Genomic DNA, 20094 nt, shown 5'->3' on the forward strand with positions numbered 1-20094 from the left:
TGCTCTTAACCTCTGAGCCATCACTCCAGCCCTGGATAATTTTTTTAATGTGTTCTTGGATTCTGTGTTTGTGCCTGCAAGCCAGAAGAGGGCACCAGACTCCATTACAGATGGTTGTGAGCCATCATGTGGTTGCTGGGAATTGAACTCAGGACCTTTGGAAGAGCAGGCAATGTTCTTAACCTCTGAGCCATCTCTCCAGCCCTTGCCAGCTTTTCTTAACTTTGAATTATGCTTAATACCTTTTGCCTCTGGGCATTTTCTTTTCTTCTGTATTTCTTACTTTTATTCTTTCTCCGTGGCTTGCTGTGTAGCTGGGTGTCTGGCTCCCTATGTCCTTCTCTCCTTGGTTTTTTAGTCCTCCTCTTCCTCGTTTCTCCTTCTATTTATACTCTCTGTCTGCCAGTCCTGACTATCCTTGCTCTTTTCTCACTATTGGCCGTTCAGCTCTTTATTAGACCATCAGGTGTTTCACAGACTTAAACAAATGGCAGCGTGAACAAAAGTCACACACGTTAAAACAATACTCCCCAACAGTAGAATTCGTGGGTCTGTAATGCGTGAAACTTCCTGTTCTTATTTTTCATCTTCTGCAAATTTCATATCTAACAAAGGAGAAAGTAACTTTTAACCTATTTTTGTCTTTTTTGTATCTCTTGTTGGAGCAATTGGCAGAATAACTTAAACCATTTCCCTAATCATCTTTACTGCCTTAACCACCTGTATCTTTTAGGCTGACCCAGACAGTTCAGTTGAATCATTGGTTTTCATCTAAGATCTTATAAAAACCATCTTCATTATGATCTGCAAGTAAATTGCCCAGTGAGGAGTGGGATCTTCCCAAGAAACAGTCACAGTATACTAGATACAGTGGGGTCCTTTCACATAGGAATCAAACCATGCCACATAGAGCAGGAACATGACCGCTTAAACAGGCGGAAGCACAACAGAAGCAAGGGGCATTCTGGAGACAGTCTCCCCAGGGCCTAGTCTCCCCAGGGTTCCCTCATCTATAGCTGTGCTGTTAACTGAATTGAACTCCATAATCTCCATTGCTGACTGCATCTCCTCTGATATGACCCCGACAGTACTGCCAAACTATCGCGTTTTAATATGTCTGTCTGCAAGCATAATTTCCTAAACGTAAAACATGCCACTTCTCTGTCATACTGGATGGCATTGCTTTTGGTTTTAGGTTGCACTTACATGTAACTTTTGAACTGGATTTGTTTTCTTTCTTTCCCTAATTTTCCTTTTATTCTCATGCACCTTTATTTTCCATTGAAAAATGTAGGTAGGGGCTGGAAAGATGGCTCAGTTATTAAGAACACTGACTGCTCTTCCAGAGGACCCGGGTTCAACTCCCAGCACCCACATGCATCTCACAACTGTCTGTAGCTCCAGTTTCAGAGGTTCTAATACCCTCATACAGACATACATGTAGGAAAACACCAATGTTCAGAAAATAAAAATAAATAAAAAAGAAAATTAGGTAGATTATATGTCTTTAGTATTTAATTTTTGTTTATTTAATATTTTTACATCTTTTTAAAAGTTATAATTTTCTGCAAATTACACATCTTTTCAAATTTATTAGTGTTATGTTCAATCTAACACTTTGTCTTGTAATTAGATTTTATTTTAAGGCGTGTGTGTGTGTGTGTGTGTGTGTAGGCGTGCTCATGCACTCGTGTGTGCACTCGTTTGCAGGTGCTTGAGAGGGTCAGAGACATCAGCTCTTGCTGGAGCTAGAGTTAAGGTGGTTTGAGCTCCCCAGTGTGAGTGCTAGCACGTACCTTGGGTCCTTTGCAAGCATGGCATGCACTCATCATCATCATCATCATCACTACCACCACCATCATCATCATCATCACCACCACCACCATCATCATCATCATCATCATCATCATCATTGGGTTTCAAGACAGAGTCTCTCTGTGTATTCCTGGCTGTCCAAGAACTCACTTTGTAGACCAGGCTGGCCTTGAACTAAGACATCCACCTGCCTCTGCCCTCCAAGTGCTGGGATTAAAGTGTGCACCGCTGTCACCACCTAGTTTACAGTATATACTCTTAATTGATGAACTATCTCTCTTGCTTTCCTTCAGCCTTTTGTGTTTCTTAACAAATCTGCCCCTTAGTGTTTTTTACTTTTCTGGTGCGCTCATCCTAGACATGCTTCCGCCATTGAGCCGTGGCACTACTTTGTACACTGTCTGAAAAGGAGATGGCAGCAGGCTTAAAAGGAGCTCAAGGTTAGCTTCAGCTGCATGAGAACTACGTGAGGCTCTGTTGAAAAAAGAAAAAGTATTTGGGTCCGGTGAGATGGTTCAGTTGTCATTTAACTTTATGGGGCCCAGTGAGAGGGCTCAGTATTGCCTTTTAATATTTTTGTAAGCTTAAATAGTGCAATAGATATAATTATTATCATATTGTATAAAACATTATTTTAATATAAAAATGGTTTTATTCCTTTAGAAGTATCCAGTGGCTTGTTATTATCCCAGTGTTTGATAATCACTATCAATGAAAACATACACATGTTCATATTCATACAGTGTATTTTTTTCAGGGGTTAGGAGGAACTTGGAAACTATTTAGAAGACAGTTAAAAGCTGGATAAAGGGTATTTTTTTTATCTCCATGCAATATAGTGAAAGAGGTATTTGATTAAAAAATTAGTTTTAAGGTGTGTTTTCCCACAGTAGCTCACCTGCTACTGAAGTTCCTGCTGACTGAGAGCTGTCACCAAGCCTCCACAATAGATTATGTGTAATGTAAATGCTGCTAGCGATCTGCGGTCAGCCCCTTATGCTTCAGTTCTATGTGTTACATCATGACAGATTATGCGTGTTATGTAAATGTATCTGTTATCAGTCCCTTTTTGCTTCATTTCTAGGTATTACACCTGTGTATCATAATATGTTTGCTTTAATGAGTGAAACAGAAAGAATCTGGTATCCACCCAACCATGTCTTCCACATAGATGAGTCAACCAGGCATAATATACTCTACAGAATAAGGTACTTTATTATATTAAGTGATTTGTATTTTAATAAGAAGTCAAAATGGGAGAAATTGTTAGCTATGTAATGTGATAGCTATGATGTTTTCTTCTGTTGGGATGCCATTTTATTACTTGATTATAATTCAAGATAAGAAAGAACAGATTGTGTTTGGAATATTGCTAGTTTCCCATGAAAGGTAATGTGTATGCAATAAAATACAAGTTTACATCTCTTCTTTACAAGTAGTTTTTAAAGTTCAAAGTTTTTGTTTGTAAGATAATTTATTTAGTGTTTTATGGCAATGTGCAATATCAATGTTCAGAAAAGTAAATATCCAGATTTTTCTATATAAAAGGGGGTAACAAAGAAATAATTTTGATCTTACAGTTAAAATTCTTTAAGTACTTACATGTTACTTAATTTTCTTATTACGAATTCCCTATAAAATATAAAGAATCTGATTCATATAACTCATCCTTAGTCTTACAGCTTGTGAAAAGCGTCAGAGTTCAAACTCAGACCTCATTTGCTTTATGAACTGCTTTCTAACCGTTACCTTGCATGCCTCTCATTAAAGAGATAATCTCAGTCAAACCCAGGCTGCATGTGAGGCAGTGTAGCAACATCATTAGTACTTGATGAGCTCTTGATAAATGAGTTCATACGTTCTTAATAAATTTTCATATTTCATTACTTATTTTCTTCTGTATAAAATATGTAGATGCATGTGCTTGAGGTTTTCTTTTTTAAGGTATAATTTTTACTGAGTGTAAGCATCATTTTTATGTAAAATTTTAGGTAAGACGTTAGTAAAAGAGTTCAGTATCTAAATAGTCAGCATATGAGTAGTGAGCATAGAGCAGTGGAGTGGCCTAGAGAGATGGCTCAGTGGCTTAAAGCACTGCTACTCTTCCCAGACGACCCAGATCCATTCATAGCACCTATATGGCAGCTCACAGTTCCAGAGGATCTGATGCCCTCTTCTGGCCCATACACAAAATAAATATTAATAAGTCATTAAAAAAAAAAAAAAGCAGTGGTACTCTTACATACAAGTGGCCAGTTGTAACAAAATACAAAGCTTTTATAAAATAATTTTAAAGCTTTAACTATTTGAGAATAGTCTAAATGAGAAAAAATAAGAAACAATATGGGTATCAGAGTCTGCTTCCCTAGGGCTATGATATCTACACTATGACTAAAAGAAACCTGGGTGAGGAAAGGGTTTATTTCGTCCTCCAGCTTACAGTCCATCATGAAAGGAAATAAGGGAAAGAAACTCAAAGGAGGATCCTGGAGTCAGGAACTGATGCAGACGTCGTGGAGAAAGTCTCCTTACTCGCTTGACTCCCTTTGTCTTGATCAGCTATGTTTTTTAGACAATCTAGGCCCCACCTTCCCAAGGGTGGTACCATCCACAGTGGGCTGAGCCCTCTCACATCAATCATTAATCAGAAATTATTTAACTACAAACCAATCTTATGGAGGCAATTCCTTAATTGACATTTCCTTTCCCAGATGACTAGCTTGTGTCAAGTTGACAAAAAAAAAAAAAAAAAAAACAGGGAAAATTAGACACTTAACTTGAAAAATATGGAAAATGAGACTATAACCATTCTTCAGTATCCGTGGTGCACTGAACCATCTTGGATATCAAAATTTATGTATGTTAAGGCAAAGGACTTGAATAAACATTTCAAATAGCCAATAGGTGTTTGAAAAGATATTCAACATCATTAGCCCCTTGAGAAATGTAAATAGAATACACAGTGTGTTAACAACTTATCCACTAAGATGGCAAAAGCAGAAAGGGCACAAAATAATAAATGTTGAAAATTATTTGTACTAATTAGAGTGCTCCTCCAGTGTCGGCCAGAATAGGGAATGGTGTTGTCACTTTGGAAAAAGATTGGCCATTTCCCCTACAGATAATAGAGTTACTAACATGCATCCCAAAAACACTGTTCACAGAGTGTTAGTTATATTACCATGAAACAGGAACAACTTAAATGCTTTTCAAGTGATGAAGGGATAAATAAAATATGATAAATTACACAAGTCGTTTGAAGAAAGTAATGAAGTACCTATATGCTATAAAGTGGATGAAACTTAAAAATATTACACTAAATAAATTAAATCAGATTAAAAAAGACAACATATCAAATCATTATTTTGAATATAAAATGAGTATAATAGCATTTGTGTAAAAGGTATCTTGGGTGTTATTACTAATGGCTGTGGAGATATAATCAAAACGTAAAATTAAGTTGTGGTGATGTTGGTACGACATTGAATACTACAAATAACTAGGCACTTTAAATGGCCAAGCTTTGTATGGATGAATCACATCTCAAAGCTTTTACTTTCTTTTTATATATTTTATTTTTTATTTTATGTGCATTAGTGTTTTGCCTGCATGCATGTCTGTGTGAGAGTGTCAGACTTAGGAGTTATAGAGAGTTGTGAGCTGTCATGTGGGTGCTGGGATTTGAACCCAAAACTTTTGGAAGAGTAATCAGTGTTCTTAACTGCCGAGCCATCTCTCCAGCTCCATCAGAGCTTTTACTTTCAAAGTAAACATCTTTCTTTGAAAGACAAATTTTAATATTCAGTTGCCTAAAAGAAGGACAAATTGTTTACACAGAAAATTGCATTTTCAGATGTGTCTATTAATGTTACTGAATTTCAGTTTTTGCTGATTTTTATGTCTATATTTCTCTTGCTTCCTTTAATTGCTGCTGCTTCTATATTCTTATTGTGTATTGCACCAAAGTAGGCTGTATGTTGATTTTATAGTTACTATGTTTCATTTGCTGCTGCTCCTGTTGTTTGGCGTTTTGTTTGTCTATGGAAGCAGTATTCTAGGTTACCCAGGACACTCAAACTTATGCTCCTCTTGCCTTAGCTTCCTGGGATTACAGATGTGCTCCACCGTGCTTCACTGTGTTTCCTGTATTTTCTGCTTACTTTATTCTCAGGCTGTTGTTCAGAAATCTTTCTGCTCACAACCTGTATACAACACTGCTATTTGTGGTTTTGTCAGTGCATTAATAACTTTAAGAATGTTGAGGGTAGGTAGGTAAATGCCTGTGGTTCGTGCTTGAACTCTGGAAGCTGACAGAATGTTTCAATTGTCTTACAGATTTTACTTTCCTCACTGGTATTGCAGTGGCAGCAATAGAACCTATAGATACGGAGTATCTCGTGGGGCTGAAGCTCCTCTTCTTGATGACTTTGTCATGTCTTACCTTTTTGCTCAGGTATAATTATATTAATCGTTTTTGTGTATTAATGTGGAAATGCCTTCCTGTGTAGTATATCTTAAGTAGGGTAAGTAAGTGCCACATGGGAAGACTATAATTCTAACGTGCTCCATGTATAGAGAGATAAAAGGGTAGTCTATTTAATAATAATGTTTGATTTCATGATTTTTAAATGTATTTTATTATGATTCCTTAAGTTGACTTGAAATAACTTTTGTTTTCTTTTAGGATTTAAGTCATTTTAAGGATTTTGGGAAAAAATGTAGAATAAACTTGACAACATGATTCATTTGGTCATTATTAGATGGTAAAATTTCTTTAGAGCTTTAAAAAAAATAGTTTCAGGTTTAAATAGGTTTTCAAGTGATGAAGGGATAAATAAAATATGATAAATTACACAAGTCGTTCGAAGAAAGTAATGAAGTACCTATATGCTATAAAATGGATGAGGCTGGCCTCGAACTCACAGAGATCCACCTGCCTCTGCCTCCCGAGTGCTGGGATTAAAGACATGTGCCACTGCTGCCTGGCTTGAAATATTTTCTTATTAAGTTACTTTATTTTCCTGGGTTGCTAGAGTAGCATGAACAGAAGTTAAAGAAAACAGAGAAGTGGTGTCTAGTCCCTTTAGTCTGTTCCCAGCGTGTCAGGCTGAGGACCTCCAGTGAGACTTGATAGCTTCATGGCTCCCATTTCCAGTCTTGTAAAAATCTGAAAAATAATTCTCTTTGTGGATGTGGGATCAAGTTTTTTTCATCACGGTAAAAATGTATATAGCACAATTTTTAAAGCGTGCCGTTTTTAGTTCAGGTCATTAGTCACATTGACTACCTCCCAAGCATAACTACCATCCATCTCCAGAACAGAGTTCATCTTCATACCCTTAAATAATAACTCTCCACTTCTCCCCACCCTTCGAGTTCACCATTCCTGTGGGGTCAAAGGTTTGTTCATCTTAGTATTTGTGTATAAAGATGGCATTATACAGTATTTGCCTTTTTTTGTGTGTCTGGTTTATTTTACTTAGCACAATATCTTCAAGGTTGGCATTCTACTGTGGTGGCAACTTTCTTATTTGTCTGGCCAATGCAGGTACAGAATTTCTTGGGTAAAATACAGTTTTTCAAAAGGGGGAAGAACTTTTACGTTAATGAATTTGATGAAATATAATTTTGGTAGGCACATAATGTGATTTTAAATATTCCTGGCTTAAGTCATTTTGACATTTGAAACTGATTTGTAACTTTTTTCCAATGGTTATTTGTTGGTTAATTCATTAGTAGTTATTCTTACTAGTTTTTCATAAATTTATTTTCTTTTGGTTATGATTGCCATAGAGTTTCCTGATGAGCAGAACTTAATAACCTATTGGTTTTATGTGGTAACAGTACAAGCACATGCTCTTACAGAGCAAATTGTTAGCTCTTCACAGGTCTTAGTTAAGGAGACTAACTTGCCAGTTTCACGTGTAAGGAAATATGTTTAAAATTGAGCAAAAATAGGACTGGTGAGATGGCTGTGTGGAAGGGCACTTGCTGCCGAGTTGACGACCTGAATTTGATCCTCAGTTCTCCGTGGGGGAAGGAGGGAGCCAATCCTGAAAGCTTTCGTCTGCCCTGCACACGCATGCCTCCTCACTTGGACATGCTCCGTTCATTCTTCATCTTCCCCCACCTCCTTCTCCATGTGTGTGTACATATGTATGCAGAGACTAGGGGTTGACATCTGATCTTCTCAGTCATTTTCACCTTGTACCTTGAGGTGTGTGTCTTTCATTGCATCTGGAACTTGCCAGTTGGCTAGAATGGCTGCTTTTAGGCTCCAGAGATGATCCTGTCTCCTCCTCAGCACTAGCGTGAGGGCAGGTGCCCCTGCACTTGACTTTTGATGTGCGTCCTGAGGCTTGTACAGCAGACACTTATGGCGCTGAGTCATCTTCCACCCTCTTAGTTTTCTCATTTCTTTACTTCTTGTATGTTGACTTGTAATGCCATTATTTCTTGTAGCAGATCTTTATTGTCATCTATCTAACCGTATGGTCTGAGTACAGCTTATTTTCTCCAGGCACATCTACTGCTTTTACTGTCCTAGCAGGGAACGAGGCATAGTGAGACAATTGCTTTGGAAAATGAAACAAATTCAGACAAAAACTTTCCACTGCCTCTAGTATCAAGTCATTCAACCCTGGTCCCAGGCAAACTACTCGTTTAAATTTTTTTTCCTTTTTTTCTTTTTTTTAAGATTTATTTATTTATTATGTACAAAGTGTGCGGCCTCCATGCCTGCAGGCCAGAAGAGGGCACCAGACCTCATTACAGATGATTGTGAGCTACCATGTGGTTGCTGGGAATTGAACTCAGGACTGCTCTGGAAGAGCAGTCATTGCTCTTAACCTCTAAGCCATCTCTCCAGTCCCTCGTTTAAATTTCTGAGTGTCCCATGTACTTTGTTTTTGTCTCATTCTTTCTATGACTTTGTTTTTGTTTTTGTCCATCAACAATGTCTTCATCATTTTAAAAATCACATGAAGTTTTAGTTTTTCCACGAAACCTACTAATTAATTATACTAACCATACACAATTTTACCTGTCTCTAAGGTTCCTAAGGTAGCTGTTGTGTGATACTTCATATTATATTACCTGGCATTGTAATGATCTGCTTTTCTGTTTACCTTCCAAGGAAAATTTTGGTTTTTTTTTTTTTTTTTTTTTTTGATGGCTTGAGACTAAATGCTTTGTTACTTTATATTCCACAAAAACTCTAGTATAATTGTCTTCAGGATGAATTAAAGTCAGTGTACATTTGATTAATTAATATTTATTTTAGTTTAGGTATTTTTATGTTCTTGAGGTAAAACTTTAAAATATAAACTGAGATAGGCCATGAACCCAACTTAAGTCAGTTTGTGTTTGTACATGAACCTTTCCCATTTTGTGGTGAAATGATTAACCACAAATAAAAGTAGAAGTTGCTTTGTGACTAAATGCATATTTTAGAAGTTAATTTATAGGATATAACGGAATTAAATGTGATAGTGAAACTTGAGACACTTCCTTACCATTTTTTTTCAGTGGCGGCATGATTTTGTGCATGGGTGGATAAAAGTGCCTGTGACCCACGAAACTCAAGAAGAATGTCTTGGGATGGCAGTGCTAGATATGATGAGAATAGCCAAAGAAAAGGACCAAACTCCACTGGCTGTCTATAACTCTATCAGGTAATTTTCTTTTTTATATCCATACATAACAAGGGTAAAGACTTAGATATTTTATGTAATTTACTTGTATTTTCAGTGTTTACTCATGCGTTTTGGGTACATAATAAGAAATAGTGAGGCTTGGCCAAGGCTCAGTGGGTAGAAGTATTTACTGCACAACCACAGCGACCTGAGTGCACATCTCCAGAGCCACGTGATGTTCCGATGTGATGATGCGCATCTGTGACTGCAGTGTTGGGCAGATGGAGACAGCTCTCAGGGCTGCAGTCAGCACAGTGAGACAGGTCCAGGTTCAGTAAGGGACCGTGTCTCATAAAACAAGGTAGATGCGGCTAGAGAGACGGCTTTCAGGTAAAGGTGCTTGCCATGCCAGGCTGGTGACCTGAGTTTGATCCTGAAGCCCACATAAAGGTAGAGCTGTCCTCTGACCTCCAGGCAAGTGCTGTGACAGCGGGCCCCCACTTAGATCATTCACAAACCCACAATAATGTTAAATACAAATTTTAATTAGGGTCTGGATAGATGGCTCAGCAATTACGAGCACTGGCTGTTTTTTCAGAGGATCCAGTTTGATTACCGGCAACCATATAATGGCTCATGACCAGTTGTAACCCTGGTCCAAGGGTATCTAATGCTTTCCTCTGGCCTCTGCAGGCACTGCATGAAGGTGAAGTACATGCAGGAAAAATACCAGTGCAAACAGAATAATAAAATATTTTTTAAAATTAAAACTAAATGAGAGGGGAGTGATAAAGATACCTACCTTGACTTCTGGTTCCCACTTGAGGATGCACACAGCAAGTACACTAGCACACATAGGTATCCTCTTCTGCATATACTGCACATACTCAGAAATTCAATAAAAAGTTTTGGAGGTGTTCTTTTCCTTAGCATAGCCCTCAGTAGGAAGAAGTTGAGTTGTTGTACAGAATATCACAGGTATTCATTATTTATTTTGCTTGTTTTGAAAAGACTAAGTTTAGAAGATTGGAAGAAATATTTGAAGGGATAATTATAAAATTAATATGTTCTGTTCTAAATTCTGTTGTCACTCAGGATATTTGAGTATCAAGTGAAGAGTTTTCGCATATGTATCAGATGGTGGTTACATCAGCTTGTTTCACTTGACTGTAGAACATGCTTATTGTGGGAAAGGTAGGAATTCATCTCCTCAGTTTTGTTTTGCGTGTGCTCGTTATTTCTAGCTACAAAACATTCTTACCAAAGTGTGTTCGAGCAAAGATTCAAGACTATCATATTTTAACCCGGAAGCGAATAAGGTACAGATTTCGCAGATTCATTCAGCAGTTCAGTCAATGCAAAGCCACTGCCAGAAACCTGAAACTTAAGTATCTTATAAACTTGGAAACCCTACAGTCTGCCTTCTACACAGAGCAATTTGAAGTAAAAGAATCTGCAAGAGGTCCTTCAGGTGAGGAGATTTTTGCAACCATTATAATAACTGGAAACGGTGGAATTCAGTGGTCAAGAGGGAGACATAAAGAAAGTGAGACACTGGCAGAACAGGTAATCCTTAATGATACGTTCTTGTTCTTTATGTTAAGTGCAATGGCTGTAAAAGCAAACTAAATTTAGTTATTTGAATATATACTTGATTTTTTTTCTGCTAATAGGAATTTTATTTGTGTAAAGTCATCAAAGTTGTAACTGTAGTTCTTAAATGTTTTATTTAATTTTGTGACAAAATAATTAGTAATGACTTTATTACAGTTTCTGAAAAGGATTGAATTGTCTTAAGTGATTTTAAGTTAACTTTGTTTCCTTTGTTCTTTCACTATAATTGACATTTAAGCACAATCATAAAGCTAAATGAAAACTTTAACTGATTTCGATAATATAATTAGTCTTATTTTCTTTGCAATGTTTGTTTTTCATATATATAAGTCATATATATTGTTTGAGAGATTTAGTTTTATCATATTTTTTTAACCACAGTTGATATTTCTCCAATTTTCTGACAATTGTTCTTGTTAATATTAAGTGGGTAAAGTTCTATATCACATAAAGTTCCTGTCATACTTTAGTGTTCTCATTTTTAAGTCAAAGCAAGATAGATAAACAGTCGTGGATTCAGTTTTTAGGACATGTAATCACCTTGAATGTCTATATATTGCTGTCAAATCTCTTTAAAGAATTGCATCTCACCTTTTAACCCTTGTTTGAAATGGCATTGTAACTGTTTAAATGCTCTTGATTACAGGATTTACAGTTATATTGTGATTTTCCTGATATTATTGATGTCAGTATTAAGCAAGCAAACCAGGAATGCTCAAATGAAAGTAGAATTGTAACTATCCATAAGCAAGATGGTAAAATTTTGGTAAGTTTGTATTATGCATAAGAAGTGGTTACATTTTAGAATTTTTCAGAAGTATTTTAGAGTTACTTATGTATTCTAGTTATAGTATGATCAGAAAATACCAGCCCAGCAAACATCTTATTGTGTGCAGATTTTTGTATGTATATCAACAGTCTTATTACAAATATTTATGCATACTATAATAGAAAGACCCAGTTACTTATTATCGTTGCCAATTCTGGGTTGCACTTAATTCCCTCGTATTCAGACTTCAGCAGTCTGTGAGATTAGGTGAGAGGCGGGGAGGCAGGTGGAAACCTTCCTATTACCCTTGTAATCATCATTTTCTTATGTTGAATCTGTTGATGTTTTGAATATCATATTTGTCTTGTTTTCCTGATATAGCTGTAGTACCTGCTGGCATTCTCCTTGAGATTGTGGCAATTTAGAAATTTATTAAGAATTTTTGTTGTTTTATTTTGTTTTTATTTTTTCTGAGATAGGGTCTTACTATGTAGCTTTGGCCGTCCTGGAGCTCATAGAGATCCACCTGCCTCTGCCTCCCAAGTGCCCAGTTAGGATATATATTTATATGATTTTGAATTTCCTTATCCAAGAACGTAGTTCATTTTCTGTGTATTTAGAAAATATGTTGCATTGTACAAGAATATTTTGAAACTTAAGATGATCAAGTTCTTAGTTAAGTTTAACTCAATATACTACATTTTTCTTACTGCTATAAGTTGAGCTTTATTTTTATATTATTCAACTATATTGACTATTTTGATATATGAAAATACTTTTAAAATATGTGTATGTGGTTTACTATTAGGTAGTGTCACATTTTTGATTTATTGAATGTTCATAAATATGTATTTTAATAAAAATCACAGCATAGTTCCATATCCTAACATTTTAGTTTCTAGCACATGTATGTTTTCCTGAGAAGTATATAAAAAATAAATGTTCATAATTATAATTAATTTTAACCTTTATATAGATTACATTTCTAATTGAGTCTAGCAGGGTCATTGAGGATGATAGTTAAATTATGGATGCTGAGTGACTATAACTGAGAAGATGTGGTAAGCCCATATTTGGCAGGGTCCTAAAAGTCAGACATAAGAATTTGTTAGATCAGGCTGGGTAATTGGAAGTTATAAAAGATTTGAACAATTAGAACTTGATTTATTTTTAATGATGTGGTTTCTTTTCTAATTAGGAAATAGAGCTTAGCTCGTTAAGAGAAGCCCTGTCATTTGTGTCCTTGATTGATGGCTATTACCGCCTCACTGCGGACGCACACCATTACCTCTGTAAGGAGGTGGCCCCTCCGTCTGTGCTGGAGAACTTGCACAGCAACTGCCATGGCCCCATCTCGTGAGTAGTCAGTCACCTTCAAAAGGACATTTTGGGAACTGGCTTGGTGGGTAAGAGCACTTGCTTTGCAAGCAGAAGGACCTGATTTGAATTCCAGGCATAGCTCTATGTGCCTGTGATTCTAACATTAAGGAACAGAGACAGGCACAGTCTGAGAGCTTTTGGGCCAGCCAGCTGAAAGCACCTGGTTCCAGTGAGAGACCTTCATCATGGTGGGAAGACGGAGAATATAAAGGAAGAATTCTATATATACAGGAGAACACTTGATATGTCCTGGTCTCCAGAGCGAGATGAATTTTTCTGAAGTAAATGTACAGTCCTCCTCCTCTGTCTGTTCCACATTCTTGGTGTGATAAGCTGTTCATCTGAAATGGTATTTATTTAAGAAACGGTGTCTAGGGCTGTGGCTCAGTATTCAATCACTCTCCAGCACTGAAAGCGAACAGACTAAACTGTTCTCCCGTTATGTAGTACTGACTTTGAGATTCTGTGAAGGAGCCACAGTGCTAAATTTGAAACTTAACATTATTTTTGAGTAGTTCAACCTCTATTGAAGCTTAAACACAAAATGTGCATTATACCCATATTTCAAGGTTAGCACTGCAGTGGAACTCCACAGTGCTGAATAGGTTCATTGTTTGGACATTCTCGGTAAGCATAGTTTGAATTTTATATTTACTTATGTTTTAGTTTCTTTACCTTTATATACCTACACATTGCTAAGAATTTCTGTTCTAATTTGCTTTCTGTTGCTGAGCAGAACAACTTGGGGAGAAAAGGGCTAATTGACTTACACTTCCAGGTCATCACCTGTAGACGGGTTTTTCTGTGGGCACCAGCTCACAAATAACTACGGAAACTTATTATTAATTATGTAAGCTCGGCCTTTGCTCAAGGTTTTTTTGAACTAGTTTTTATGATTTAATTAAGCCGTATTTTAATCTACTTCCTTCCATGAGGCTTGTACCTCTGTTCTGTACTGCACGCCCTGTTTTTCTTCTTCCTCCCTATTCCCAGGTGACTCTTGTTTCAGCTTGGTAATAAAAACATCAGGACAACTCCTCTATGACCCACACCTTTGCAGACTTTCTTTTATATAAATTGCATCTTGATTTAAAATTCTGCATCTTCAAATTTTGTGCATATAGCAAGGTTTTTTTTTGCATATGGCAATTTTTTTTTTCAAGACAGGGTTTCTCTAATAGCTTTGATTATCCTGGAATTCGCTTTGTAAACCAGGGTGACCTCAAACTCACAGAGGTTTGCGAACCTCTGACTCCCTAGTGCTGGAATTAAAGGTGTGCGCCACCATGCCCTGCTCCCACATAACAAATTTTAAGATTAGTATTTTCAGTCACTGCAAGTTAGAGCTGATACTGTTTTAAATATAGAAAGATAATTTTTGTAGTAGTACTTCTGTGATAGAAGAGACATGAGAAATAATTTATAGTATACTGTCATCACTGTTAAATTAAGTTTTATGGGAGTATTTTTCTTAATTACTCAATTTTTAATCAGAAAGCATAATGTTAAATGAACAGATTTTGTGGTTTTACTGTGTTTGTCGTGTCTTATAATATAGTTGTCCATTGAATTGGTTTGAACTCATTGCAAAATAACTCGATAATTTGGTTTCTTTGCCGTGAAAAATAATTTGTAAATATACATAATAGGGGAGTCTTCTGAAAACTTTTTTTTATTTTATTTGATTATTGTGGCCTTTTGTCATGGTTCTATTGTGCATGCTGCTATTCACATTATTTCTTCTTAACTTTTAGAATGGATTTTGCCATTAGTAAACTAAAGAAGGCAGGGAACCAGACGGGACTGTATGTACTTCGGTGTAGCCCTAAGGACTTTAACAAGTACTTTCTGACCTTTGCTGTTGAGGTTAGTGTGTCGTATTTATTAATAGTAACATGTTGTGTAATCTGTATTTATCTATCATGAAGTAGTTCATTTTTAATACTCAGAATTATAGTTCTTAATATGGAAACCGGCACAATAATGCTTAGTATACTTTCATATACTATAAAATAATCTATAGCATTTATGTAAATATGTAAATGACATATAATGCCTTTTCTTTAATATTGTATTTTTTATGTTTGAGTATTATGTGTCAAGTGGTATTTCATTAAGTTTACTTAAGTCTACTCACAAAATAAAAAACCAACCAAAATATTTACCAAATCGTAGAAGAAAATCATGAAAAGAACATTTCCTGATGACTAGCAGCGGTTTCTAGCTGGAACAACATAGAGCAGCAGAAACATGATAGTACTTTCACCTTTCTAATTCTAATATATGTTTTAGATGTAAGAGTGCAATGAAACCTGCTCTTAAATGCTTATGAACTTGGATCTCATGGAAGATTGTTTACTGTCTATAGTTATCTTTAAAAATATATTAGTCAGTTATGAGGTCTAAATCTTGAGAATATTTGTAGCAATATCCAGATTTATTTTACTTTTTTGAAAATACAGAAAGTAGCCGGGCAGTAGTGGTGCACGCCTTTAATCCCAGCACTTGGGAGGTAGAGGTTGGCGGATCTCTGTGAGTTCAACGCCAGCCTTATCTACAGAGCTAGTTCCAGAACAGCCAAGGCTATACAGAGAAACCACCAAAGAAAGGAAGGAAGGAAGGAAGAAAGGAAGGAAGGAAGGAAGGAAGGAAGGAAGGAAGGAAGGAAGGAAGGAAGGAAAAAGAAAGGTGTTACTATTATCACTCAATTATTTTCATAAAAGCACATGTAGTGAAGGAACTGTCTACAAAAGCAGGAGGTGTATCTCGTCAATTTACCAGTATATAAACCAGCAGGTCTAGCTTCAGATTATCTTCTCATAACATGACTGTCTGTGGTAATAAATTATTAACTCAGAATACACAAATATTTATGTTTAACATGTGTGCCTAATAAGAGTGATAAGGAATTAGGGATCATATGAAACAAGCCTATGTTTCAGAAACTTATCTGAAAAACAATTATTTTTTAAAAAAAACTTATCTGGAAAACAAAAATTTTAAACTATACTAAAAATACTCAATTAAGCATTGTGATTAGCATAGACAATATTGGGAAAGGTCTTATTTATTCAGAAAGATCTTTTAGAATCCAAAAGACAGGAGATTGCCTTGCAGGACTAACAGTTGTTTAATAAATGGCTCAAAGTAGGAAGAATACAGTAATAAAAAGCACGTCAGATTGTTAAGATGAGTGAAGTATTTCATACGTTATTATATAAGACAAATGTTTTCAGGTAAAAAAGTAAAAATGAGCCGGGCGGTGGTGGCGCACACCTTTAATCCCAGCACTCAGGAGGCAGAGGCAAGTGGATCTCCGTGAGTTTGAGACCAGCCTGGTCTATAAGAGCTAGTTCCAGGACAGCCAGAGCTACACAGAAAAACCCTGTCTCAAAAAACCAAAACAAACAAACAAACAAATAAACAAAAAACCCTAAAAATGCCATATTAGAGATAATTTAGAAAGCAGAATAGTGTACAATGGAATATGCGTCTTTGCTGTGGAAAGGAGTTTGTCCTTTTAGGGAGGGCCTTGGCAATAAAATACTAATAATCAAACCAGACTGTGCGACAATGCGCAGAATGGAGGAGGAGGAGGAAGCAGGAGCTGGTGAAAGGCATGTGCTGCATTGGTGTGAGACGGGAAGCCGCTACAGATGGAGTTGTGGTTACTCAGCATTTCTTCTAATGAAATCACACATGTTATCTTCTGGAGGATATGGCTCTGTGATTAGATGCCTTCTTGGGGCACTGCTTTAGGATTTACTGTTTAAATGTCTAAATACTCTGTTGGTTGTTTTTATGATATCCCCTTTGGGCAAATAACCTGCATGATTAACAATGTGATTTTCCCTCTTTTTTTTTTAAACTTACATAGCGAGAAAATGTTATTGAATATAAACACTGTTTGATTATGAAGAATGAAAATAGAGAGTACAATCTCAGTGGGACTAAGAAGAACTTCAGTAATCTTAAGGACCTTTTGAATTGCTACCAGATGGAAACTGTGCGCTCAGACAGTATCATCTTCCAGTTTACTAAATGCTGTCCCCCTAAGCCCAAAGGTAATATAATTCCCCAGTTATTTTAGAGAGGCTAGCCTTAGATTGCGTGTGGTGGGTGACGATTTGGGAAGAAGTAGCAAAAGGCAGTGTTGTATGAAAGCAAGTTGATTTTCTGGTGTGCCTTGGTACGTATAGCATGGGAGTGACCAGAAGCTCCATTCTACGATGGTATCTTAAAGATAAATGCTTGCATCCTGTCAGTCTCACTACCAAATCCCTGTGTGCTTTAAGTTAATACTTCGTATGTGTTTAGGATTTTAGTTTCCTGTTTTTAAAATAAAATAGTAAGATTGGAAATCTCTTAAAATAACTTTTAAAATTCCCAGAAAAAAATTTGTTAAGAAGTGGTTGTAAGTTTGAATGTGTTTCTTCTGTCAGTCAGAGTGGAATAAAACTCTTAAAGTAACTAAGCAACTGTTGAGAATTCTTAGACACAGCACACTCATGTCACAGCTTTGGAGCAGTTTGCATTTTTGGTATGCTTTGATTATATACAGATTCCCACACACATGAAACATAGACGTCTGTGTTTTGTTTTCTCTTACAGACAAATCAAACCTTCTTGTCTTCAGAACCAATGGTATTTCTGATGTTCAGATCTCACCAACATTACAGAGGCATAATAATGTGAACCAGATGGTGTTTCACAAAATCAGAAATGAAGACTTGGTATTTGTAAGTTGCCAGATATTAGTAATTGTTTTTGTCTTTTTAAAAGTAATATCTTTTATTTCTTACCTGCTATTACACTCCTGTGATATTTTATATATTTTATTATAAGCTTACATAATAAAATTTTACTTCAGGGGCTGGGGAGACAGCTCAGTGGTTAAGAGCACTGGCTGTTCTTCCAGAGGACCCAGGTTCAATTCCCAATGCCCACATGACAGCTCACAACTGTCTGTAGCTCTAGTTCCAGGGAATCTACACCTTTAAACCAATGTACATCAAATAAAGTTAAATAAATTACTTTATAAAAAATTTGACTTGAATTTCAAGATTCATATCATTTATACAATTCATAAAATTCATAAATCCTAGAAATATGCCAGTCTTGCAGGAGCAGTTAGCAAAGTTAATAATGGAGTTGTATTCTCTTTTCAGACTCTTAAAAATATTTTTAAATTGTAAATTTTAAAAGTTAAAGATCTTCTACAAAAGACATCTGTCTTGGCTTCCTCATATACAAGCAAGTAAGAGGAATTTAGTAGGTTATCTTTAAGGAACTGAAAACAAAATAGTATGTAGGAGGTGATGATTTGAGTATTTTGTGGTCTATGAGAGGGCTAGAGTTTAGTCTTTTTATTATGGAGGTTAAAATGAAAAGCATTATAAAGAAAGAGGGCTGATCCTAGATTTGTTCAAGGGCAGGAATTAAAAGTGAGATTTACCTCTGAAAAGAGCTGGGACCTGAAGAATATACATTTATTCTATAGAATGTGAAAATTTTACCTCCTAGCCAGAGGAGAAGAAAATTAATATTGTCTGTTTTAATTGACTTAGAAAAAAGAGGAGTTTTTGCGTTAGGCTTTGCTATATTACCTACATTATATTCATTACCTACATGGTCTGAAAAACACTAAGCTAGAAAGTTAAAGATGGTACCACATATGCTTGGGAGAAACACCTGAGGACTTTTTGAAAAACATACTCTGAGTCAGGAATATAATCCCACCACTTGGGGGGAGACAGGCAGGCCTATCTGGAGTTCCAGGCCGTCCTTAGCTACATAAAAAGCTGAAGGCTATATGAGCCTATCTGACACCTTGTCTTAAAAAACCCAAACAACCAAAAAAGAATGAAAGAAAGAGAAATGTTCTTTTAATGTAGGCGTCCAGATTCCTATAGATAAAACCAACTCCAAGCATGAGCTTTATATTAAAAAAATTGAAGCATACGGGGAAATTATCCAGGATTAAGTATGAGTCATCAAACCAAACAGACATCAAACTTAGACTTCCAATAACTTGGTGTGATTTTCAAGTAGATACCATAAAATGCAGGTATCTTTAGAAAGGAATTGAAAACAGTAAGATGAAAAGATTTAAAATGTATTATTTAAGAGACAAGATTTCAGGGAAGAAGGCATAGATGTGAAAAAAATCTACTCTTGCACTTCCACTTAATTAACAGATCTTTAGGAAGCACATTGTTCACCGCGAGTGAACTCGAACACAGCCCAGAGGTGGCTCAGTGGCACAGTCATGACTTCCCTCGCACCACCTCAACAAACCTCGGGTTTCTAAACTTAAGTATCTTGGCTTATGTCTGTCATGCCTGTACTCAGGCGGTAAAGTACAGTACTAAGTATAGATAGAGCTTGTATTTGACCACAGTCAGCCTTGCTTAGAGTGCAGGCCTTCAGCAGTCATTCTAGAAAGATATGCAATAGATGTTATAACTAGAGGCAGTGGTAGTAGCAATAGCTTGCTGTGTATCTAGTTTATTTCATGCTTTGGTGCTTTCATGTATTTATTCACTTGTTAATAAAAAGCAATTTTATAGGAAAATGTATTATTATTTATATGAAGAGTTGAAGGCATACTGTACTGAGTTTAAGGCTAGCCTGCGCTACATAGTGACAAGAAAAAAAGAGAAGCAGAAGTGGGGGTGGGTAGGGGAAAGCACCCAAGACAACAGCTAAGGGCTGCCCCCACACCATGCTTTTCTACCTTTGTATTGTACTGGGAGGAAAGATCATTTGTAAACAAGTTTAGGCAAATACTAGCTCTTTAAAAGTGTAATTGTAGCTTTTGCAGGAGATGTGAAAATAAGATAGAGTCAAAATATACTTTATTAATCCTTGTTTTCCATTTTT

At 36.3% G+C, this 20094-nt stretch overlaps 1 protein-coding gene across 1 annotated transcript in view; it reads left to right on the forward strand.

Moving 5' to 3' along the window:
• Positions 1-20094, forward strand: part of Jak2 (Janus kinase 2) — a 59408-nt gene that overhangs the window by 17319 nt on the left and 21995 nt on the right. The window contains exons 4-12 of the mRNA XM_050159111.1: positions 2900-3023; positions 6151-6268; positions 9343-9488; positions 10694-11015; positions 11710-11829; positions 13031-13188; positions 14967-15078; positions 17090-17276; positions 17824-17951. Of these exons, the coding sequence (XP_050015068.1) occupies positions 2900-3023; positions 6151-6268; positions 9343-9488; positions 10694-11015; positions 11710-11829; positions 13031-13188; positions 14967-15078; positions 17090-17276; positions 17824-17951 (1415 nt within the window). The remainder of the gene's footprint in view (positions 1-2899; positions 3024-6150; positions 6269-9342; positions 9489-10693; positions 11016-11709; positions 11830-13030; positions 13189-14966; positions 15079-17089; positions 17277-17823; positions 17952-20094) is intronic.

Source organism: Alexandromys fortis, unplaced genomic scaffold (genome assembly GCF_014885135.2).
Source record: "Alexandromys fortis isolate MF-2015 unplaced genomic scaffold, M_Fortis_MF-2015_v1.1 scaffold_10, whole genome shotgun sequence".
Lineage (NCBI taxonomy): Eukaryota > Metazoa > Chordata > Mammalia > Rodentia > Cricetidae > Alexandromys > Alexandromys fortis.